The sequence below is a fragment of the Manis javanica genome, chromosome 2, assembly GCF_040802235.1.
Source record: "Manis javanica isolate MJ-LG chromosome 2, MJ_LKY, whole genome shotgun sequence".
Lineage (NCBI taxonomy): Eukaryota > Metazoa > Chordata > Mammalia > Pholidota > Manidae > Manis > Manis javanica.
The window spans coordinates 48,386,528-48,411,240 of NC_133157.1; the positions used below are offsets into that span (position 1 = coordinate 48,386,528).

General features: G+C 38.4%; 1 protein-coding gene and 1 long non-coding RNA gene across 5 annotated transcripts in view; one reads left to right on the top strand and one right to left on the bottom strand.

The window, feature by feature from the left end:
* The window catches only part of SLC24A2 (solute carrier family 24 member 2), a 214,161-nt gene that overhangs the window by 111,878 nt on the left and 77,570 nt on the right, over positions 1 to 24,713 (top strand). For 2 of the 4 annotated variants that reach the window (XM_037018633.2, XM_037018635.2), the window contains exon 3: positions 23,449 to 23,487. The exons of the other annotated variants lie outside the window; for them this stretch is intronic. In XM_037018633.2, the coding sequence (XP_036874528.1) occupies positions 23,449 to 23,487 (39 nt within the window). The remainder of the gene's footprint in view (positions 1 to 23,448; positions 23,488 to 24,713) is intronic. 4 annotated transcript variants of the gene reach the window in all.
* The window catches only part of LOC108387904 (uncharacterized), a 222,115-nt gene that overhangs the window by 79,785 nt on the left and 117,617 nt on the right, over positions 1 to 24,713 (bottom strand). The gene's annotated exons all lie outside the window — the stretch shown is intronic.

Here is a 24,713-nt window from a genome sequence, read left to right on the forward strand (position 1 = left end):
GTGGGAAGATGCCAAAACAAGAGTCCAAGTGGGTCATCTGACCCTGGCCCAGTGCCATTTGCATTGTGCCCACAGCCTCTTCTCTGAGAATTGTTCTCTTCCTCTTTAAAAAGAAAGGACTGGACAAAGGCTATCCCCTCAGAGGGTCCTTACAGACCTGAAAAGTTGGTATTTGTGACTCACAGTGAAAAATTTGTGCAAAGTCTTCTTTCTCATAGAACCAATGTTGGGAACCCAAAACTGAGATGTGGGGGGGAGGGGCAGAGGCCCTAGGTACTTAAGCTACTAGAGATGCCTCCCACCCTCACCCAACCCCAGGCTGCTCTTGACCTCGGACCCACTGTTATAGAGACCTACCAGGAAAATGGTCATCCTTTCCACATTTTATCCTGAGATCCACTTTTCCCACACTCTTCTTTGCCATCATGTTTTAAAACACTTTTTTTTTTGCCACTGTGTTTTAAAAACACAGTTAATTTTGTTATATGTGGAGAATTTACTCTGAAGTGCAAAATATGTTCCTGTTTTTCTCTTACAGCCATAAGCTCACAAACTAAATTATGCTAAAGCATAGCCTGAATAATTAATTGTAACAATGCAGCATACTCTGTGAAAAGCAAAGAAATTTTAAGTTAAAAATAAAGTAATGTCAATATTGCAGTACAGGATATTTCTAAGATGACGGAAATTTCAGATATCTTGGTCTTTACAAATGAATGTGAAATGAAATTATATTAATATAGTATCTAAAGTAATGTCCAGGAGTTGAATGCATTATAACATTCTGGTTAGTTTGGGGTTTTTTTTGTCATTGTTAATGTGCCCCCTCTGCCTGTATCTTTACAGTATATAACTTGAATACTAAAATTATTCTTGTTATCAGTGGGGATGAGGAGTATCTAAAGAAACTTAAAAAAATAGAATGTAATAGAATAGGATCTTCTTTCTCACCTTTAAGTACTGTGTTTTCCTCATTATTCTTATTTAGTTTTATGCCTGTTTAAAGTTTGCTCTGGAAATTTAAATCTATGGTTAGCTCATGAAAAAAACCCTATTTAGGTAAATGCCCTTTTTGACCTAGAGTTCACAGAATGAAAATACTAACAGAGTCACTCACCCACAAAATTTTCCATGCAAACAACTAACATTGATGATGACAAATATTCCTTACGAAGAATCCTCTTTTCAAATATTTACAAGTATCCATTAAGCAAAACATGAAAAGCATCATGATTAGTTTTTAAAAACATAAACATGAACTTTTTATGTTACAAGCATATTGCTTAAACAAAAATACAAAGAAAATATGCATAAGGTAAGGTCAAGTAAGGAAAACAGGACTGTATTTTAAATTAAGCAAGCTAGAATTGGAGATGAACGATAGCACGATGATTAAGGGCCAGACCTTAGGTTCAGACTGCCTGGGCTCAGATCTCAGCCCTTTTGCTTATTACAGTATGCTTCCAGGAAGGGAGTTGATCTCCCCCTTCCTCAGTTTCCTGACTCTGTAACATGGGGTTGAAAATAGAACTTGGATCACAGGCTATATAAGGATTCAATGAGTGAATTTATATGAGATACACAGACTCTTCCTGGCATAGAAACCACACAGTAAGTGTCACCTTAAAAATTATAAGTAGATCAGTTTAGGCTGAACGTCCTCATTCCTCAGAAGCCAGTCTTCCACCTCCATTCATTTGAATCTGTCCTAATACCTCTATTTATTTCCAGAAGAGAACAGAAATTAACAATCTAAGCACCATCTCTCCCCACCACTAATAATATCAATACTTCCACCATCAGTATTTCCAACGCTGCACTTTACTCATACTTGACATAAATCTTTGATCTTCAAATGAGAGAGACCACTTTTCACTAAACTCCAAGTTCACAACTACAGTGTTGAGATGGCCTAGTGGGCCTTTGGAATGCCAAATGTGTCACAGGCAGTATTTCAGTCACAAAGACCAAAGTGCCCAAGTTCTTAAATTCATTTTTACCAATTAGAATACTTTCAAAGTTACCTCAATGACCTCAGCCTCACGCAATTGAGCTCCAACAAGCTTCCACAAATAAGAAGGAGGCAAAGAGGTAAAATTCTGGAAATCTTACAGTCTGTGGATCACATCACTGATCCCTTGCTGTGCAAGTATCACACATGCCACTGTCCTCGTGTTACAGAAAAAATTTAATACTGAGAACTGTTGTCCTGAGCAGATGTTGATAGCGACATATTGCAAGTGGTCTGCAAACTGGAAAGACATAGACAGATGTTCATAGTGATTTCTGGTAAATATATATCACAGATAAAGACTCAGGCATGACAAGTCTGCCCCTTCCAAAGGATGGAAGCGTGTTGGGACAGTTGTTCTGGAGCTTGGTGTCGATGGCAACACGCCCCTCTCATCCCTCCTCTGGAGCATATCTGGATTAGACTCACTTACTGGTCTATAGCAGTCACTCCACATTCAGAGAAATATACCCCAAAGAGTCTTTGCTCAATTTGCTACCATTTTAAAGACGTTTTCACCAGTTATTCAGATTTAATGGTGGTGGCAAAAGTGTGGACTAGCAGACATATATCAAAAAATAAGCTAGAGATACTTCATACAAACAAGATTAATGAGAAACATAACATCTGACCTGAATAATGGGGTTCTTTTGATCTCTGCAAATAGTTCAGTAGGAAGAGATATTAAATCTAATATTTTATACTAAAGAGTCCACCGAAGTAAAATGCAGATGTCAGTAAAGTAGGTATTTATAGTTTTTCAATATCTAACATTGAGATAAAGATTCTTCATCTTAATAGGATCAAGACACTTACATTTTATATGCAAAGAGCATTCAAAATCAGTAGTTGCTAAATCAAATCCACTGATTTTAGTAAGTAGGTGGATGATTAATTCATTCAGATGTGTTTTTTAAAAATGTTAATACCATCTCTAGAAGCAGGATCTTGTAATCACTAATCATGAAAAGTCAGAGCATCATAATCTCATACAAGCCACCTTCAAAGCCAAACCAAAAAAACAAGCCAAGCAAATAAACTGGAGTCCATCTTTGTGAGCAGAACCCATAGACACAGCTAGTAGTTGAGTGGCCCCTACATTAGTGCACTTGGCTCCTAGAAGAGTACACGCTTAGCTTGGAAAGCTGACCCTATGCCAGGCCGTGGATTCTCAGAGCTGAGCACTGTTGCCCTCCATCTATGCTCTGCAGCCTTCCAGATGATGACTAGACACATCTTCACTAAGGTCATCTGGCTTCCTCCAAGACTAACAAGCTGCTCTTCCCAGGGCCAGTATTTCTCTCCCTAGCCTCAGATCCAGATGGGTGGACCCAGCAAAGGATGTAAAAAAGTGTGTGGTATACCTAAAGCTGGGACACCTCCTAGCGTCTTTCACCTGGGGAGCCCCACGCACTTGAGAAACCAGTTCTCTCCAGCCTGCACTTTCCATTTCCCAAAAGATAAGTCATTCTACCTCCTTACAACCTGTCCTAGGAATTTAACACCCCTATTCACACACTCTCCCCAACCACCATTCTAGCTCCTTCTATCTGGGGTAGACCCTACCCTAGATATGTGGGAGCTAAGTCCTTACTAGGTCTACTAAGGTCAGTGCTGATTTTATTGAAGGAAAAATGGAGACATATTTTGCCATTAGAAATGATGGAATGTGCTGGTGGACTGGATGTAGAAGAAAAGGGGAGGAGAAAAATTAAGCAAGACTCTTAATTTTTTACCTTGAATACTTTTAGGTAGGTGGCAGTGCCATCCTCTACTTAAAGGTAGATGGAAGGTTCAGGGTTAGGGAGTAGAAACAAAAACTTCCAGTGAACATGTGTTTACCATCCAAACATACACATGTTATTTTAAGTGTTATAAAAATATTTAAAAAGCTAAAATAAACCAAAGAACTATGAAGATCTTTTGTAACATCTAAGTTTGTGGTTGGATTCATCCCAACAGCACAGAGAGAAAGGCACCTACCTTAATCTCTCTGAAAGTGAACTTTGGCCTCTCGATGTCTGTTATGCCCCCAGACCTGTAATGGAGATGGCAAGCTGGTAGGTGGCTGGGCATGTTCAGAGGGAACAATGTCAGGACTAGAGATGTCTGCTAGTATTATTGAAGGCCAAGGAACTGTTTGAGAACAGAAGAGGGCAGAATCCTTGAGACTGAGAAGTCAGTGAAATAGGAGGAAAACCATGAGAGAATGACAAGGGTAAGACAAATGCTGCAGTATCCCGTGAGATGTGAGGACAGGAAAGAGGACGCTATCTTTACGTCAGAGTGGTCTTTGATGATTGGGCAAGAGGAGAATCACTGCACTAGTGCATCAGCCTCTTTAAACTAGTCTCCCAGTCTCCACATTTGGCCTCCTCCAAAGTACAGAAGCCAAAGCCATCTTCTTTTTTTTATAAAATGCATCTCATTTTTATTGATTGATTGATTCATGTGTAGTTGACATAGTATATTAGCTTTAGGTGTACAGCATAATGATTCAACATTTATAAACATTACAAAATGTTCACCATGATAAGTATAGTTACCATCTGTCATCACACAAAGTTATTGCAATATTATTGACTATATTCTCCACTCTGTACCTTTCATCCCTGTGACATTTATTTTATAACTGGAAATTTGTACCTCTTTATCCCCTTCACCTATTTCACCTGTTCCTCTGCTCCACTCCTCTCTGGCAACTGCCAGTCTGTTTTTGGTATTTATGAATGTGTTTCTGGATTTTTGTTTGTTCATTTGTTTTGTTTTTCAGATTCCACATATAAGTGGAATCATATGGTATTTGTCTTTCTCAGAGTTAATTCCCTTAGCATAATATCTTATATGTCCATCAATATTGTTGCAAATGGCAAGATTTCATTCTTTTTTATAGCTCAGTAATATTCCATTGGGTATATATACCACATTTTCTTTATCCTTTCATCTATTGATAGACACTTAGGCTGCTTCCATATCTTGGCTATTGTAAATAATGCTACAGTAAACATAGGGGTGGATGTACCTTTTCAAATTAGTGTTTTTGTTTTCTTCAAGTAAATATCCAGAAGTAGAATTGCTGGATTATATGGTAGTTCTATTTTTAATTTTGAGGAACATCTATACCATTTTCCATAGTGGTTGTACCAGTTTACATATCCAACAGCAATGCACAAAGGTTCCTTTATCTCCACATCCTTGCCAGCACTTACTATTTTTTGTCTTTTGAATAGTAGCCTTTCCGACTGATGTGAGGTGATGTCTCACTGTGGTTTTGATTTGCATTTCCCTGCTGATTAGTGGTGCTGAGGATCTTTTCATGTATCTGTTGGCCTTCTGTATGTGTTCTTGGGGAATATATCTATTCAGTTCCTCTGCCCATTTTTTAATTGCATTATTTGGCTTTTTGGTATTGAGTTGTATGCATTCTTTATATATTGTAGATATTAACCCTTTATTGGACATATCATATGCAAAATATATTCCTCCATTCAGCATGGTATCTTCTCTTTTGTTGGTTTCCTTTGCTGTTGCAAACTTTTTCAGTTTAATCTAATCAAAACTGCCTTTTTAAAACTTAAGTCCCATTAGCCACTTGCTTGAAAGCTTTCATTGGCTTACTATTTAAACTTAGAATAAAATCCAAACTCCCAGGGCTGGAATTAGGATGAGGTGAGTGAGGCACAAAATTTAAGGAGGCACCCAAAATCTCAGTAATCAAAATAAGTGATATTTTGATGCAGTATTTTTTTCTAAATCAAGTTGTCAAACTGCAGCCCACGGGCCAGCCTCTTGTTTTTATAAATAAAATTTCATTAGAACCAGAGCCAAGACTAGGGTTAAGGTAGATGAGAAAGGGTCACGCAAGTACAGGTCAAACACTGTCTTCAAAATCCTGATCTTTTGTTCATCATGAAATATTTGCATTAATTTTGATTTTTGAAATATTGCATTTATATTATTTATATTACTGAGATTTTTGGCGACCCCTTCAAATTTGTACGTAAGGCAAATGAGACATTTGCCTAACCCTTGTCCTGGCCCTGTAAACCACCTATCAAGACCTGTACTTGCCAGTGAACATGTATTGCTTGTATGGCCAAAACATAAATATTAGTTTAAGTTTTTTTTAATGTTTAAGCAACCTAAAATAAACCCAAGACATAGGAAGATTTTTTTGCCCAATGGTACAGAGAGAAAGGCACCCAACTTTAATATCTAAAAAGGTGATGATTCAACTTTTTATTGTCCAAATGGATCTGATCTTGTTTATACAGTGAGTACTCAGTGAGGCACATGGATTAATAACAGCAGGAGAGCCAATTTTAGATAAAACTGATGATGCTTTCATGGAAAAGTTCCAGGCAGATTAAAGCTGTGTAAGACATAATGCTTTTTGACTTCTTAAATATGTTATGATCAGAATTTTTTTGTGACTTCTCCAACAGATAATGTTTTTCTTATTTACCAGGTTATCAACCAAAAGTATCAGGAAGCTTTAAGTTCTTCATTTATCTAACAAACTCAAGTTATTATTCTGAAGCATGAAGGAGCTTAAAAACCTATTAAACCTATTTTTAAGAGGTCATATGGTTTGAGATTTGATTAACACAATAAGTATTTCTAGGTTTTCCAAATTAACGAGAAATCTTTTTTTTCTCTTCACCTCTCTTTCCTCTTCCCTCCTCACTTATGCCTTATGTCTTAAAGGTTGGTTACTTCCTCTGTAAATAACTGCTGATAAATGGATTCAGCAAGGTCTAAAATCTACTGACTTATCTTAGTTAAACTCTTATATTAAAGGAGATGTGTCTATCTCAGTTTCCTTCTTTGAAATTTGAGAATCCACTATAGTGCAAAATGCATCATTACAACTGAAAATTGGTTATTCAGATATTGTCAGTATGACCCACATGTCCAAACAAAATCATCGGTGACAAAGACACCAGAGTATGTTCCATGCACATACACATCCCCCCGCTGCTCAGTTGTAATTTCTATCATCTGGCTGGGTAATGGCTGGCATGACAGAGGACAGCTAGCAGGCTAACCTGGGTTTCTTCACACGGTGGCTGGGCAGAATTCTACAGGAACATCTAGATGCATGCAAGGCCCCTTGAGCCCTAGGCTGGGAACTGGCACACTGTCCCTTCTACCACATTCTGCGAGCCAAAGCAAGTCACTAGACTAGCCGAGATCAAGGGGAATAGAAATAAACTCCACCTCCTGATAGGGATGGCTACAGAATCACTGCTGCGAAGGTCCATGGATACAGGGAGGAGAATAATTGCAGCCATTTTACAAACAAACTGTCACAATCAAGTTGGAAAACTCACTCAATTACCTATAATATAGTGGCTTCACCTGGTGATTTTTTTAACAAGGTTATTATTGGAGTGGGGGGAGGAAGAACTGTTGGAGAGAATCTTTGTGTGGGTAAAACCACATGCAAATGCAAAATGGTGATTGTTTGATGAGGAAAAAGGAAAACTGAAGTAGATAACGTTCTCTGCTTTCTGGGATGACAATGAATGACTTGCTTAGCTCTCCATGGTTACATGAAATTGAAATTCTTGGCCAAAGCTTCTGAGAGATTCAGCATGTGTTCAGAGATAGGAATTCCAGCCTGGATATCTGCCAACTCTGAGTTTAGCTATCTAATTGTTTCAGTTGTAGATTCTTGTGATTTTTTTATTCTTATATATGTTTATTAAATGCCTGTAGGGATCCATTAATTTCACATGTTGTCTTACTTAATTCGATAATTTAATAACCCTCTGAAGTAGCTGTCTTCTACATATTACATGTGGAGGCACTGAGGCTTACAGGCCTCCAGTAACTAGCTGAAGGCCATAGAACTAGTAATTGGCAGAGGCAGGGCTCTTTAAAACTCTTTCCATTTTTCTGTAGTGTCATTCCATGCCTTTATCCTCTTGAATCATACCCTCTTGAATCTGGTACTTAATGTTAGAAACACCAATGTCAAACTCTAACTCACTGGGAAATAATGATGCCATTACCAAAATACAAACAAAATAGAGGTTTGTTTAGATTTCCCAGGATGTGTATATGCCTATTTGTGGATCTCCAATTCAACAGAGAAAGCAGGTAAACAGAAGGTATTAGAATCATCTACCTAATGACTACCCACTGGCAATAAAGATAAGTTCAATTTACTAAAGCTTCATTCCCCATGAAACTTCTCAAGAATGTGCATATTGGATAAAAGTGGGCTCATTTGGAGAAAATAACCCTTCCTCATTCAACTAGCACTCTGGTGGCCTGAAAATCTGTGCCCTCCCAAGTGCTAATTAACAAACTTCCTCATGCTGCCTGATCCATAGCCTCAAGTCTACAGAGAAGAGCACCACCTTCCCGGCAGGTTTTGGGCGGGAACCCCAGCTTTATCAGGGACTACATCTGTGGCCTTGAGCTGTTTACTCAACCTCACTAAATCTTACTTTCTCCAACAGCAAAATGGGATTGGTAATGCTCACAGAGCTATAATATTAAATGAAATGACGCATTTAAACCAAGTCTTTCAAATGCTAAGTGCTATTGATTTGTCCCCCACCGTGCATTTTTCAACAGAAGCTAACAAAAAATAAGGCACAGCAAGCACACAACCCCACAGTACAGCTGACCACTTGTTTCTTGGTTTTTACGTCTGTGTATTCCACCTTTATTCTTCCCCACTATGTATAAAATAACAAAATGTGATGGAAAATGGCATTCAGCAGACATGGGTTCTAACCCCAGGCCCTGCTCACTGAGCAGGTAGCTGTCCTTACTCTGGCCAGTTGCTTCACCACCTCCCAGCTATGAAACAAAGATGCTAAGGAGACACTCATAATTCTGCTAATGCTATGAGACACCCATGTAGGAACACCTGGCGCAGTGCCCAGGCTTCACACCGTCCTCCTAGTCCCTTTGGCATTTGCAAGAAAGTGCATCCATTTTCAAAATGTCCAGGTGTTTGAAGACTTTTTTCTTTCTCCTCAGTTGTTTACTTTGAGCTCTTTTCTGTTTCTCCCCTCTGTGTTCCTTTAAGGCGAGCACAGTCACAGTTGTAAACCACTCTGAAAGTGACAAAGCTTTCAGGGGGGGGCGACATTTGGAACAAACACAGTCGGGCGAGATAAGTGCCAGTCCCCAGTGCAGACCTCTGGCGTTCTGCCTCATCTCTGCCCACTGAATAGAGTTGAACCATCTGCAGTGACATTCAGATCTTTTTCCTGAAGAGTCTGAACTAATTGGGAACTTGTCAGAGGGTGTAGCATGCTTTGTGCTGCCTTCTGCTCTAGCTCGCCTCTGCCAGAACCCGCTTTGGTGGCACCAGGCTGTCAATTGGATAGACTTGGACGGGTCCTTTTGCAATTCCTTTTTGTCAGTTAGCAGCTGATAATTTGTGCCCTTTGCAGTAATATCCTCCAGCTTCCAGAGAGCATTTTGAAAGCATTAGAACAGTGGTTCTTAAAATGACCTCTTTAAGGTCATGGACACTTCTGGGAATCTTTTGGAAGCTATGAATGCTTTTTCTCCTGCCTCCTGTAAATTCATAGATGCACAAAATTTTACATACCATTCCAGAGATTTCACATTCTTCCCCCAACCAAATCCAGACTATGGACCCCAAATTCCAGCACTAAATAGTGTATGTATTTATAAATGTCTCTGTGGTCACTATGGCGCACCAATAAGCTAATAGGTAACATCAGTCAGGAAATGAATACTTGCACCTGGAGCAACTTTTTTTAATGAACCAAATGATTGTTGATCTGTTCTCATAGGTTGGTGGAGTAAGTTGTGAAGGGAGGAGGTCTTAGCAAATAAAACAGGTATTTTGTTTTACATATGCTTGGTAACAAACTTTGGGGACAAAAGTATAAACACAAACATAATTGATCATGTTGTCAAAAAAAAATACCATCAGTAGAAAGTGTTACCCTGTTAAGTTAGCATGTCACTTGTTAACGTACCTATAAAATGTACACATTCATGGCACTATGATTTTACATGAGAATGCCTGTATCCTTAGAAGATAACATGGGAAGTGTTTAGGGATGAATTTAGCCTGACATCTGCAACTTACTTTAAAATGATTCAGAAAAAATATATAAATATATACACATATTGATAAAGCAAATATAGAAAATGTTAACAATTATTGAATCTCAGTGGAGGGAATAGCTATTCATGCACTCACTCTTCTTAGAACCTTTCCTGTGTTTGAAATTTTTTGTTACAAAACTTAGAGAATGAACACACACTTTATTTTGAGAGACATGTCAACAAAAGCATAATCTCTCACTTTTGGACTGAATTTTCTTCAGTCAGTTGGAAAGCATCATATTCCATAGGCCCCACATTTTTTTTTATTGTAACAGTATCCTGTCCAAAGATGTCTAGTGTTACTGCTATAATTCAGTAAATAATGAATTTTCAACGATGATATTGTACAACATTATATATGATTATCAGCAGCATTTAAGGTGTTTTCTGGGCAATAAGCTAGTGCAGTGACACCTGCTCCAAAACAAAGTGTCTCACCCTGCAATAACTAGAAAGAGAGCTTTTTCTACATGTTCCTCATGTTATTGTCCCCTAATGCTGTAACAGATTTTTAATTCCAGCACTGAAAATAACGCTGAATATTTGGCCAAGAAAATAGTGCTGACGATAATATCGGTACCTCCTAGCTCCATTTGACAGTAATGCTGTTAGGATTCCCAGAGCATATCTTTTCTATTTCTGATACTACAGGGCTACATCTGTTTTCAATAGTATACAATTTCCGTTGTGCTACTGACAGATAACAGATAAGATATCCCTAGGAGACCACAGCCTCTATCTGGAACCAGAAATTTTATTTTAGGGCCTCAACCTTCCAATATCATCAGTCCATTACTATTTCATCAACAAAAATAAAGCACCCTCCTTACTTAATGACAAATCTCAATTTCATCTCTCTTTTTCTGGAATTAGAATTTCTGGAATTCTTCTGCAATTAGAAGGATGCATAATGTCAGAAATAATCATTTATTCTTTAAATCATGTGCTTTTTTGTTTAAAACAAGGCTAATGATTACAGCTCCAGATTTCCTTAAAAAGTCCTATGAAGATTAGATGGCTTCTAGTTCCTGAATAAATTTCCTCTATCCCACATGGAAGATGAATTCAGGGTGTTTTATGTTTACTTGGGGAATGCAAAGAGAGCAATGCCTTGGATCCAGAGAAGTACAACTATTAAGAGAAGATGGTTGCAAGTTAGACTTCTGGTGTTTCAATGCCACCACCTCCACTTACTATCTGGATGGCCTCAGGCAAGTTAGTTAACCTCCCTAAATCTTCCATTCCAGACCTTGAAAGTGGGTATAATGGTCAGTGGACATCCATAAGCAAAAAGTAGATCATAACCAAAACTACACCGTATATAAAAATTAACTCAAAATGGATTGTGAGTTTTAATGAAAACATAAAACTGTAAACTTCTAGGAAAAAAATAGGTTAAAATTTTCAGGACCTAGGACTACGCAAAGCATTCTTAGACTTGTTACCAAAAGTGGATCCATAAAAGGAGAATCAATAAATTGGAGCTTGTCCAAATTAAAAACTTTTGCACTGTGAAACACCATGTTAAAAAGATGAAAGGACAAATTACAGGTGGGGAGAAAATATTTGCAAACCACATGTCTGGCAAAGGACTTAGGTGTAGAATATATAAACAACTTTTGAAACATAACATTTTAAAAATCCAATTAGATAATGGACAAATGATAAATATAAACACGTCACCGAAGAGAATATAAAAATGGCAAATAAGTACATGAAGAAATATCCAACATCATAAGCCATTAGAGACATGCACATTTAAACCACAATGAGATATACCACTATACATATTAAAATGGCTAAAATTAAAAATAGCAATAATACCAAATGCAGACAAGAATGTAGAAAAACTGAATCATTCATATATTGCTGGTGGGAATATAAAAGGGAAATAGTTTATCGTTCCTTTGAAAACTAAGAATGGCCTTACAACCCAGCAATTATATTCTTGTGCATATATCCCAGACAAATAAAACTTATTTTTATGCAGAAGCTTGTACATCATTGTTCATGGCAGCCTTACTCACAATTACCTCAAACTGAAACTATCCACATGTTCTTCAGAGGGGGATGTGGTACATCCATATCATGGAATAGTACTCCACAATAAGGAGGAACAAGCTATTGATACCTGCAACAGCTTGGATGAATCAGGAATTGTACTGAGTGGAAAAGCCAGTCTCAACGATACATACTGCATGCTTCCACTTATATAACAATCATGAAATAATTACAGAGATGGATAACAGAATAGAAATCACCAGGGGTTACGGATGAGGAGAGGGCGTGGGTGTTGCTATAAAGGCATTGCACAAGGGAATCTTATGGGATTGGTAGAGGTAAATGTCTTGATTGCAGCGGTGGTTACATAAAGCTCCACATTTGTATATATTGCCTAGAGTGGCACACACACCATAAATAATCACACGTAAGTGCACATGTAACTGAAGCAATCTGAATGAACTCTATGGCTTGTGCCAATGTCAGTTTCCTGGCTTTGCTACTGTACTGTAGTTATGTGAGGTACTATCTTTGGGGGAGGCCGGGTAAAGAGTGCAGAGGACCAACCTGTAATTTTTTTTCTTACTTACCTATCAATCCGTAATTATTTCAGAACAAAGAGGTTTTTTAAAATGCTTCCTCATAGTACCCACCACCAGGATTGTGGTAAGGATTAAATGAGCATTTAACACATATCTATCTCAAGTGTAGTTAGTACTCAATAAAGGGATTTTTCTCTATTAGTGCTCAGTCTTCAGGAATTTTGTACATTAACTGCTGCTGTTCCTACTTAGTTGGAAGACTCGGTCTTAGAAGAGAGATTTAAAACAGTATAAATTCCATGACAGCAAGAATTTGGGCTGGTTTGTTCGCTGTTGCATCCCCATACCGAGAACAGTGTAGCACATACAAGGTACTCCTTAAATATATGCTGAGGAATGAATGAAAGAGTGATTTTGAAGATATCATGAAGGAAGATATTTGGCAAATGGAGCAGATACTATTCAGGGCAGGGCCCAGATAAAATAGCTAAAAGGCCAATTTGCCTAGACTGCCTCTGAAAGCAAAGGATAGGAAGGTAAGTGAACTGAGAAGATTTGGGGGATAAATTTGCACCTAAGGTGATCTTAATGCATCAGTCTTAGGGGCATAATTGAGAAGGGAACTCTCCTCGTGTCCAAGTCCACTGGTGGTACTCCTAGTCCTTGTCATGCACCCTGTTTGTCCAGGGTGCGCAGGTGTATCATGGTCAACGACCAGTGCCACTACTCCTTAAAGCCATGTTTCCACTCACTACTTGGTGGACCTGTTCATTCAACACTTCCACCAGCTAAAAAAAGACCACTGCGACCACACTGTCCTCTGCCATTGGTATTACAGGTCCAGTGAGATCACCAAAAAGAATCAGACCACCTTGCAGGTAAAAGGACCCAAGCAATAGTGTGTGGAGACACGGTCCCAGGGACTAAGCCGAAGACTTGCTGCCTGACACCGCTCTGTGTTAGTCACAGTAGCTTCTGATGACCGTGGCCTAAGCCCAGCCCTGAATTGGGGTCCAGGCCCCTCAGTTCTTTCTGTCTCAGAGTGAGTTTTCTGCCTCTTTGAGCATCCTCCTCCCTGGCAAGGCTCAGCCCCACCTCTTTGTAACAATCAATCCAGAAATCAATGTTTTCTGAGCATCTGCAGGGTCCCGCATACTGGTAGGCAAAATATGAAATATAAAGATGTGTAATGTGAAGACTCTCATGTTCAAGACGGTTACAGTTACAACCAATCAAACAAAATGGCAAACACAAGCAATCAGGAATAATTGTGCAATGCCAATCCTAATTAAAGAGTTCAAATGAGAGAAGTTTTGTATTGTTCCATTTCTACAATTATGAAGAAATAACAGCCTGGTCAGAGCACACATCACAGATACATGGAAAGAAAGTGATTCGAGAAGAAGCAGGTCATTAATAGTGTCAAAAACTACGGGGAAAGTCACATGGTTCTGTTTTGAGCTGGAAAAAAAAAAAGACATTTGCCTCCAACCTCATTATATATGAGCATATGGGCTCATTAAAAAACAAGATCTGATTTCACTTATCTCTTATTAAACGTACTTATTGAACATCTAGCACCACTATGTAGACATACTATGGAATCATATAAAATGAGATAAGCATGGTCTCTGCCCTCAGAAGGTCTCTGCCCTCTGTGCTCAAAGTGGGAAAGACAGAGATGAGATGTAATACAAAGGAGTGAACTAGGAGCACATGCAGAGATGGACCAAGTGTGAATGGAATACGGAAGTAGCTAAGCAATGTTCCAAATGAGTGTTGTTACGTCCTATTTTTAAAACCCATCTCCATGATATGAATAATCTTAGTTTCCTCCTGCCCTGTTTTGGGATCAAGGAATGGGATTGATTCTCAATATCAGTACATTTTCAACAGAAAATGTTAATACTTGATATTTTGCCCTTTGTTGTTTTCTCAAAGTTTAATTATATTTTCATGTATATGATCAATGTTTAAATTGGGTTTACATGACTTTCATTGCCTTCCTGGGAATTTCAAAAACAAGTTCAACAAATTCGGCATCTCTGTTTTTCTGCATGGTAGGAAATTCTTTCAGAGTCCTGTAGGAATTAGAAGCTGGTGTGGTACCAGGGAAATTTCTAGGATCACAAGTTAAAATATGATGGAAAATCAATGCTCTATTCATGAGGTTTCACTGTATATAGATCACTAAAGCAAAAAGTTACATATATCAAAATCACAAAGTTAAGTCACATTAAAATTGTAGTCTTTTGTTCTTAGAGTTCAGGATTTCTTTTTTTAATCTTAAGTCTGCAGAGGTTTTCAAAACACATTGGCAAGAAACTTTGTTGCCAATAACATTGTCAAAATTTAAATCACACCTTCAATTCTATCACTTTCAAGATGCACTTTAAATAGCTAGTCTTTACTAGCTTCTCTCCAAATCAGAATGCATGTTAAATCCAGGATTTATAAATTAAATCATGAAGATGACTACAAAAGTGATTGTTAGGCCACAGTTAATCCACTTAAGTGTATCCTTAATTATAATACTTAATTTTAAGTGCTCCAACTACTACCTATTTTTTCTGTCTAGTTAATTTTTTGATAGTATATTCTGGAATGTAAGCTCCATGAGCACAGAGATTTTTGACAGTTTTGGTCACCTCTGCATCCCTAGAGCCTAGAAGAATGCCTGACATATAGTAAGTGTTCAGTAAAGATTACCAAATAAATATTTTTAATTGAGTAACTGAATTTTTTATTCCAAACTTGATATTCAGGGTCTCTTATTGATGCTTGAGGCACTGGGACTATGATTATTTCATTTTTGAGTTGTTCTTTCCTTGAAACAAAGAAACAGCACTAGTCCTTCAAATGTCAGAAATAAATTGAAGACTGAGCCCATGGTGCTTCCAAATAAACTGTAGACTAGTATTGCACAGCCACTGATAAATTGGACCACCCAAGGTCCCCACTTTTCCCACCACCTACTGAGCTATGAATTCCTTAGTACAACCTGATATATGGATAAACTAATTTGCAGTGTTAATTGAACCTATGCCACTTTCAAGGTCATAAAAAGTGCCTCCATGACCTTAAGAGACAGAAACAATAAGGAAAATTCATGACAATTACAGGTGAGTCTAAATAAAAATGCTGAAAGAGACAGAAGACAATAAAATAATCTTTAAACTTTCTCTGTCCCAGGCATCAACTTTCTGTATCAAACAAACACAAATATAAGATACCATTCTGCATTCACAGCATCATTGGCGACTACTTTCTGGCTGCCATTGGAAGCCAGAGCTCATAAATCATTCTTAATATACACAAACTTTTTATTGCATTTGGAGTTCTAGTGCCTCCATCCTTCTTCCTACAGGTCACTGCAAGGGAAATTCCACTTTCTCGTTTCCCCAGTACCAAGGCTCTGGAGCCCAACTGAGTTCATATCCCAACTCTGCCATTTACTGCCTTGGACAAATTGTGCCACTTCCACCAGCCTCAGGGTCCTCGTGTATTAAAGGGGGGCAGGAGGGGCTATAATACCTCTTACTGTGAGCATTCAATGAGTTATCATATATAAAGCATTTGGTGTGTATTGAGCTTTCAATAAATGTTTGTAACAAATTATTCTGTGGCTTGTCCAGCAGCCGCATTTGTCAGACTTTTCTTTAAAATTCACACCCTCTTAGACACTCTTTCCTTAAAAGTATTTAGACAGTCCAGACTTAACATAAGAGTGCCTTTAGGGTTCCTTCCCAGTCAAAGGAAATCTGTGTGACTAATGCCAGAACACCACTAACTTTTTGGATTGTGTTTGGCTGACATATCAAAGTGGTTCATTAGCAATTGTGAGAATGGCTCAAACAATACAACAAAGTATATTAGCGACATCTGGATTTTTCATGGGAGGTGCGGGATGGCAGTGGTAGTTAGGTTGTTAATTCCTGAATTAAGTGAATTAACGCAGGTACTTAGTATCCTGAGTACAGAAACAGCCTGAGGCACTTCTGCTTCCCTCTCTCCCTTTATAAAATGGGAATTACTGTCTTCTGTGTATGTACTTGAAAAAAAAAAAGATTAAAGAGGGATCTGATGGGGTAGATTTCAATAATCCTCATTACTATTAATTTAGCTGGAGGAACAAGCATCAGAGATTTGGTTGCTGACACAGGAACACACACACAGTCCCCATTCTGCCCGAGTGGCCTCCCTCTCCCGTGCCTCCTGGTTGCATTTTAAGTAGCCACATTAGGGACCATGAGAGACACTGGGTAGATGAGAGGACAGGTTAAATCCTGTCCTCAGGGATCTTACAACTTCCACTTTTTGAGAGGCTGCCTGGGGGAGTTGGGTGTAGGATACACTTCAAAACGGCTTATCTATTCTATGAGGGGCATTTAAAACTCCTTTTTATTTTTTTACTTTTTTCTAGCTTTATTGAGATACAATTGACATATTATATAAGTTTAAGGTATACAATATGTGACTTGATACACTTACATACTGCACAAAGATTGCCACCACAGTGTTACCTAACACCTCTTTCACCTTTCATAATTATCATTTCTTTTTTGGGTGAGAAAAATCAGATCTATTCTCTTAGCAAGTTTCAAGTATATAAGCTATATATTAGACCCCCAGAACTTACTCATCTTACAATTAGTTTATACCCTTTGACCAACATCTCATCTCCCCACCTGCCAGCTCCTGATAACTGCCACTCTACTCTCTGTAAAACTCCCTTTTAAACATCTGTGCTAATGCTCCAGTGATGTGCACGAGACAAATATTTGGCATGTGGAGAGAAAATATCAGGACTTCTTCTATTTATATATTTTTTTTAAAAAGGATAAGTTAGTCCATGTTTACTTAATGGCTGACAGTAGCACATAAATTAGATAGACAGATGATTAGATAAATATGTAGATACATGATTAGATAGGCATTCACATTGTATATATGTTACTCAGAATGTTTTCAATGTGGTATATAGTCAGTAAAGTTTGGAGACACTGATCATAAGCAATTTGCAGATTTCAGTTGGTCAATTGTAGTCCATTTCTGCATCTTGAAGTTTCCTGGCCCCTTAACTTACTTTATATTCCCAAATCATATTTCCTAACAATTTTAGACTGGCTCACAACAGATGTCCCATCTCATCTGTTATGAGTAGCTGCCCTCTCATGGGGTAGACTGTTTTCAAGTTTTGAGAGAACCTTGTTTCACTCTATCCAAATCCTGACGTTCAGCAGATACCCAACACACCCAGGTGCCCACCCTAGACGTGTTCCCATGTCATCCCTGCACAGTCTGGCTTCCTGTCATCAGAGATCTTCCAGTCCAGAATGCCACCCACAGAGAAACGGCTCCCCCAGAAACTGGACTTATGGCTAAGCCTATGGCCTTTCTGATCTAGGTATTGCCCCTTTTCACTCACAAGCAACATCCTTCCAAGTGAAAGTGTTGACCAGAAACTTCCAGAACTTCAAGGGGGTGGGTTTGGTGGGGGATCCTCTTGGTTCTGGCCTGGGTTCTGCCTTCTCTGAATATTCTAGCCTCCAGAGCTTCCTGATCAAAAACTGTCTCACTAAGGTGTATGAGTTATGAAGTGCTGACCTAGCTTTGCCAATCCCATATCCTTTAGACAATGCTGATTGATGGGGCAGGGACATAGTCAGAAGCCAAGTCAGGGAAATACAATCTGTTGTGTCCTCTCATCCCTGAGCCAACCTCGGACATGCCTAATTAACCATGCTGTAGTGTCCTACATAAATCACCTCTCATCATTCTCATCACAGGAATTTTCCTACTTCCCACAGAAGCCACCCTGTTCTGTAATCCAGTTCACAACCCTGAACCTACTATTATCTTATAATTTGTCATTCTCCCTGGTGGCTCCTAGTATTAATAGTAATGGTAAATAAAGCTAATACATAGTGCCTACTATATGCCAAACATTGGTCTGAGCCCTTTAAACATATTAATTCACTTAGCCACACACCAGCCCTCTGAAGTACTTTTATTATCCCTGTTTTACAGATGAGGGACCCAAAGCACAGAGTGATTAAGCAACTTGTCTAAGGTCACACAGCTAATAAGTGGCAAAAGTAGGAAAATGAATACAAGCAGCCTGAGCCTGAATCCCATATTCTTATTAACTATATGACACTACTTCCCATCCTACACTATTTCTCAACTTGTACAACCATTTTAAGAGGCAAAACGTTGTTCCTTAACTATTTCTTAGCAATTTCACTTCCATTCCCTCCATTTGGGTAATGGCTATTCTTCTGAAATATCATAATCCCAAATATTTTGTGATCATTCAAATTATTCAAACAAATCATCAGAAGGCTTTGCTTCCAAAATGTGAGCTTCCATTACCATACTTATTACTTTATTTCCATCCTTTTTCTCCATCCCAGTGTATTTCCTCTGAGTTGCAAAAGTGGCTGTTCCTGGCCTGCCACCTTCAGCACTTCATTAATCTGTGAGATTTTTACCTTCCCCAAAGGACAGGGAAAATTACCCAGAACCAGTGGTACAAGTTATCTGAACTAAAATACCTTAGTATTTCTTTCTTTAGGCTATTTAATCCTTCCTCCCTTAATGCTTCAGGGAGTATGTTAAGGCAGTAGAGAGAGGGAGACAGTGATGATTTGACATCTGATTAAGAAGTGGTAGGATTTCTTTCCTTCTAGATCTCAGGGCTGAGGCTTTTGCACCTCTCATCTAGTCTCCATAGACTTTAAGATTTATTCATCTTTTTTGAGGACAGATGTTTTGAATGTTACTGCTTGTTACAGGTAAATGTATTAAAAGAAAAAAGAAGAGATCATTTCATTCTTTCTTGTTAATTTTTTAAATAAAAATCAAATCATCCCTCAACCCAATCTTTCTAAATTCTTAAGACATTAAAATAATGTCAATTAAACATTGAATTAATATTTCTAACCACTGGCATATACACTCAGATCATATTTATGACAAAATAACTATATTTTTAAGTTTGCTTTTATAGACCATAGTGCACAAGGAATAAAGGCCCATTGTGCAGAACTTAATAAAAGGTTATAGTGGTGGATGTTTATGGCTGTTAACTAATTGTTTTGACACATTACTTGTCTTTCTATATATGACATCATGCCACTGTCCCAAAGAGCCATCCCTTATGTTACACAGTTGTCCTCTGGCATATGAAATCTTCCCAGGGACCCATTTGATGATGTGATTTGCAGGTGGGCAGTTACTGGTCAGCGTGAACCAAGGGCTGTGTGGCCACGATGCAGCTGAACTGCAAGACTGGCCTAACGTTTGCATCTGTGAGATGAACCAGGGGCCTGTATGTGGATTGAGCCTTTGTATAAAGTCAAATCAAAACTACGTTGTAATCAGAGAAATCATTCCACAACCTGTGGCTTTCCAGGGTCAAAGGAATAGGGACAATGTATGGATTTGTGAATGATTTATAGTGCTAAAATGCTTTCTAAATGGACTGTGTCTTATTGTCTGGGGGTGGGGGAGAATGGGGCATTTCAAAACACCTATCAAATACGTAGCAAAATTCCCATATAGAATCAGGGTTTCTGCCTGGGATATTAATGGCATCATTCCAGTTGCTCAATTACTCACCTCCTTGCAGGAATCAGGAAGGGAGCAAGTTTAAATTTAATAAAGGGTTGAACTAAAGAATGTGTTCTCTTAAATAGAAGATGTATTCCTTACATCCTGGCCTGGTGGATGTCCTACTTTCATGAACAAAGGGGCGGGTGTACATTGGCACACCACAGCCCCAGCCTGAGATGCTTCGGGATGCATTTTAGGAATTCTTCTAAATATTCTTCAAGAGTTTCTGTTTATGCTACCACTTGGCTTAACAATTTTTCCTACAATACAAATATATAGTATTTGATATGTTTAATATCAAGGGAATTAAAAAGCAAAATGTACAATAAGAAATCCAAGATTAAGCCTTGAAGTTACATTAGTCATCTTTTAAAGAAGCTTTAAAATATGTCTTCTGTAATATCCAGTGGGTTAGAATAAACTTGCCAGATGTTCAATGGCTCTGAAAAAAATTCACCAACACTGAGGCCAGCCCCAAACCCAGATAGTTAGCTGAATAATCCAGTGGATAGAAATACTACGGGCCTATAAACTCAGGCTATACACATTCTTTGTCACCTTCACTAGTTATTTCTAGTGTAATTAAAGCCCCTTTAAAATTGAATTTCTAACATAATCAGCAGCACACTGCAGGATTATGAGGCTGCTTCAAGATGCAGTTGGAGTAGGGCTAAGTCACATGCACATCGGGAAATATCAGTAAATGTGTGTGAGTCTCTGAAAATGAGCAATTACCATCATATGTCACATTTCTCATCCCTTTTGCAACAGGGCCACATAAAAGAAAGTAAAAGTGTGTTTTAATGGCCTCAGCTGCCATCTGTGTGTATACCTACATTTACACATTATAACCTGAAGTATGTTCATGTCTGCAAAGTACATTTGAAAGAAAACCAATGATGTCAACTTGAACTCTGCTGACATTAAACAAGGGGAGAGTTTGTAAAGGATTTCAGACCTTTCTGTGCACTCGAGTTTTTCTTTGTAGATTCTGGGTACAAAGCATTTTCTTTCCACTTATTGTGTGTTACAATCCTCCTTGTCTGTGAGAAAAAGGAAGTCAATGGGGTAGATTTTTTTTCTTCTTTTCAGAGGAAAATACAGGTTTGAATTTTTTTCCTTCCTCAAATACTTTTCTTTACATATCTATTTTTTAATCCCAACTCTTCACGGGTGATAGTTTTTCCCTTAAAGACCACAGCTTCATTTTGTTCCTTCATGTTCTGTAGTTCACTGTGGTATCAATCTCAGCTCATAATTATTCATCTCCCACTTAGCCCCAAGGTGTAAATTGGCTAACTGAAAAGGCGTGCCCTGACAGTTCATCTGCATGTATGTCCAAAGGTTGAGCTTGTGGCACTGGATGATTTCCCTGGGGGATTGTTCTATAGACTGTGGGGCCATTTGCTGAGCTGTCTGATGTAGAAGAAGAGAAAATGAAAGGCTCTGCCAGAGAGAAGAGGGATCACACAGTGCCTTTCCGAGCAGAAAGGGAAATGAAACAATTTCAGGTCCACTGCAGTTTCCCAAGTGTGTTTTTTGGATATTTTCTTATTAGTATTTTCAGAGAAGTCATCAACAGAGAGCCCCAAATCAGGCAGTTATGGCAAATTTATAGTAATGCCCATGGGCTACGTTCAGAAATTACCACCATCTCAGAACTATTCTATCTGCTGTGCCTGAGACTTACAAGTTCTTCACGTTTCTACAAAAATGTTTGGAACCACAAAAATATAGATATGTTGATACTGACTCTAAAATCTAAAAAGGTACCACCCACTAGATTATTAAATGTTTGACTGAATGTCTATGAAATATTTATTATCAACTTTATTAAGTGTTCATTTAATCTTCTTAAAAATTACATTATCTGTGAAAACAAATTATAGATTCAATTTTCTCACATTCCAAGATTTTAAGCATGCCAACCATAAATTAAATGAATTGCACATGGCCAATAATTTGAAATGCAAAATTGTAAGGCTCCTTTCCATTTTTTTTTTAAACAAAAATGTTTATTTTAGATGGGATGTGGGGGCATCTTAACATTCTTTATATGACGTATGTGATAGGACAGAAAAAGAGAGCTTAGGACCTATGCAGGTTTTAAAGCAGTTCTGCACTCATCTACTCTTCTCCAAGTGTGCAGTTATTCCTGAGGACACAGATCAGCAAAGACTCTGATGGGCAGGACCAGAAGACAGGCCTAGGGGAATGGCTCCTGTTTGTTCTTGCTGTTTGCACCCGTAGTTGAGGTGGAGTAGCGAAGGCAGTGTCTGAGCAGGAGGGATCCACAAGGCACCTGTACACCTGGAAAGATCCCAGCAGGGTGCCCAGGTTCTGAAGAAGGAGTATTCATATTAAGTTGAGGAAGCATAGCCACCCACTGGGTCATGTTGGTAGACTCCAGGGTCCCTTGTCTGAGTTGTGCTCTCTCCTAACACATGCCTGGGCCTCACGTGCCCTTGTGTCGGTTTTCTCCACTTGACAGATATTTCCACTTTTAGAGTGGAAAACTTGAAGTGGTGGGAGCAGGAAAGAATAGATCATTTGAATTTCATGTGTGATGATTTTAGTCTTGACCTAACTCCTTCAGATTTTATTCACCGTATGTGGGGTGGTAAATATTGACTCCCTCCAAAAGACATGGAAAATGGTATATCCTTGTAATCCCAACACCGATCAATAACCACCCAGCATCAGTTTGTTATGATTCTCGAAGAATTTTTTTCTTTACATAAAATATTATTAATTTACTTTCTTTAATAAAATGAGATAACAATAAGGTTTTTAATTTTTGACACTTAACAATGTATCTTAGATATTTTTGCACGTCAATACATGTGTACTTCCCTAGTTTGCTTTAATAATCACATGGTATTCTACATGGATGGGCCATAAATGATTTAACTGCCCTCTACTGCAGGCATTTGGGTTGGCCACTTAACTTTGATCTTTCAGGAGAATTTACCATGTGCCTAGATAAACCATTGTATATTCACTAGAAATATACACCCTTGGCCCACCCCGTTGGTGTATTTCTTCCCAGGAGCAGAAAGAACCAAATCTTTCCCTGTATTTATGCTTGTTATTAAATGTAAAACATGTATGTGATTTGTCTTTTATTTATTTCTTTGTCTTCTGTTTTTGCCTTTTCCTCTTATGCAGTCATCTTCAGCCAGGGACAAGGATGAACAGGCTCTACCGGTAGGAAGCAGTGGTTCTGTCTGTACTTGTTCATGTGCCTGTGGACAGTGTGGGGGCAGGTGTGGGAGGAAGAGGGGCTCACATGCTCAACAAATCATCCTCTCCCTTGGAATACTTACATGGTTTAATCTGCCAGTGTATATGTACGCCTTGTCCTACAATTAGTGTCATCTGAATTCTGATATCCACTGACAATTTAATTCTGGGACTAAGTTTCAGCAAGTTCAAGGTCTCTCTTTCAATTGCTGTGAACTTTTATAGGCACTGGAAGAGTAAGATATTTCCAAATTGCATTCCAAGGGATGTTGAATTGGTATTTGGGGACAGTGTGGGATCTAATGCTTGATACCTGTTTTCTTTGTGCATTTGCATGCACCTAATTTTTGGTTGGAATTTCTTTTGGTTCCATCAAAAGAAATGATGCATGAGAACTATATATATTCAATATATACATAATATCCAAAAGAATGCTTTACATTCTTCTGTAGATATATTCCTTGCTTATGAAGAGCTACACAGGAGAGTTTTTCCAGTTTCTCAGAATAAGGACCACAGTAACAGTGGTTATGACCAATCATTAACAACAAACACATTTTCCAGTGCCTTTCCGATTAACACATCACATTTTATACTGTGCAATGTGGTAAGGAAATAACCTTCAGAGTTCTTGTTGTCAGCCATTGAAAAGTCATCACATTTTAAGTCTATTCAAGTCTCTTAACTTTCCCCCTAAAATATTTTGAAACTTAAGGCTGAATGAACTCGTAATAAAGATACTATGACCCCATCCTTCCTCCTGTAGTACTCAGAAGCATTCAGAGCAGACTTATGACAGTCACTGAGAGCCCACAGGAAATGCCAGGTCTAGTACTAGGCTAGGGGCACAGGCCAATCTTTTCCCTTGAGGAGCTCATGACCTGGTTCACGACTAAGACAACAGTAATCCCCTCTGATTCTTCTCCAAACCTTATAGAACTGAGAATATGCTTTCTAATAGAATATCAATTATAACAAAATCACAAAAAGAAATTCAGCTTTCTCTGTCTAGCTCACACAGACATTTACCCATACTTCACAGGTACTATGGGCTCCATGTTTGTCTCCTATCTTGCAGACCATGATCATGAGAAAGTTTTCTATAAAAGAAGGAACTTGTGGGTAATGGTTAACTGTCCAAGTTAGCCAAGTTAGCCAGCTTGCCTAAGTGCTTGACTTAGTGGTCTAAT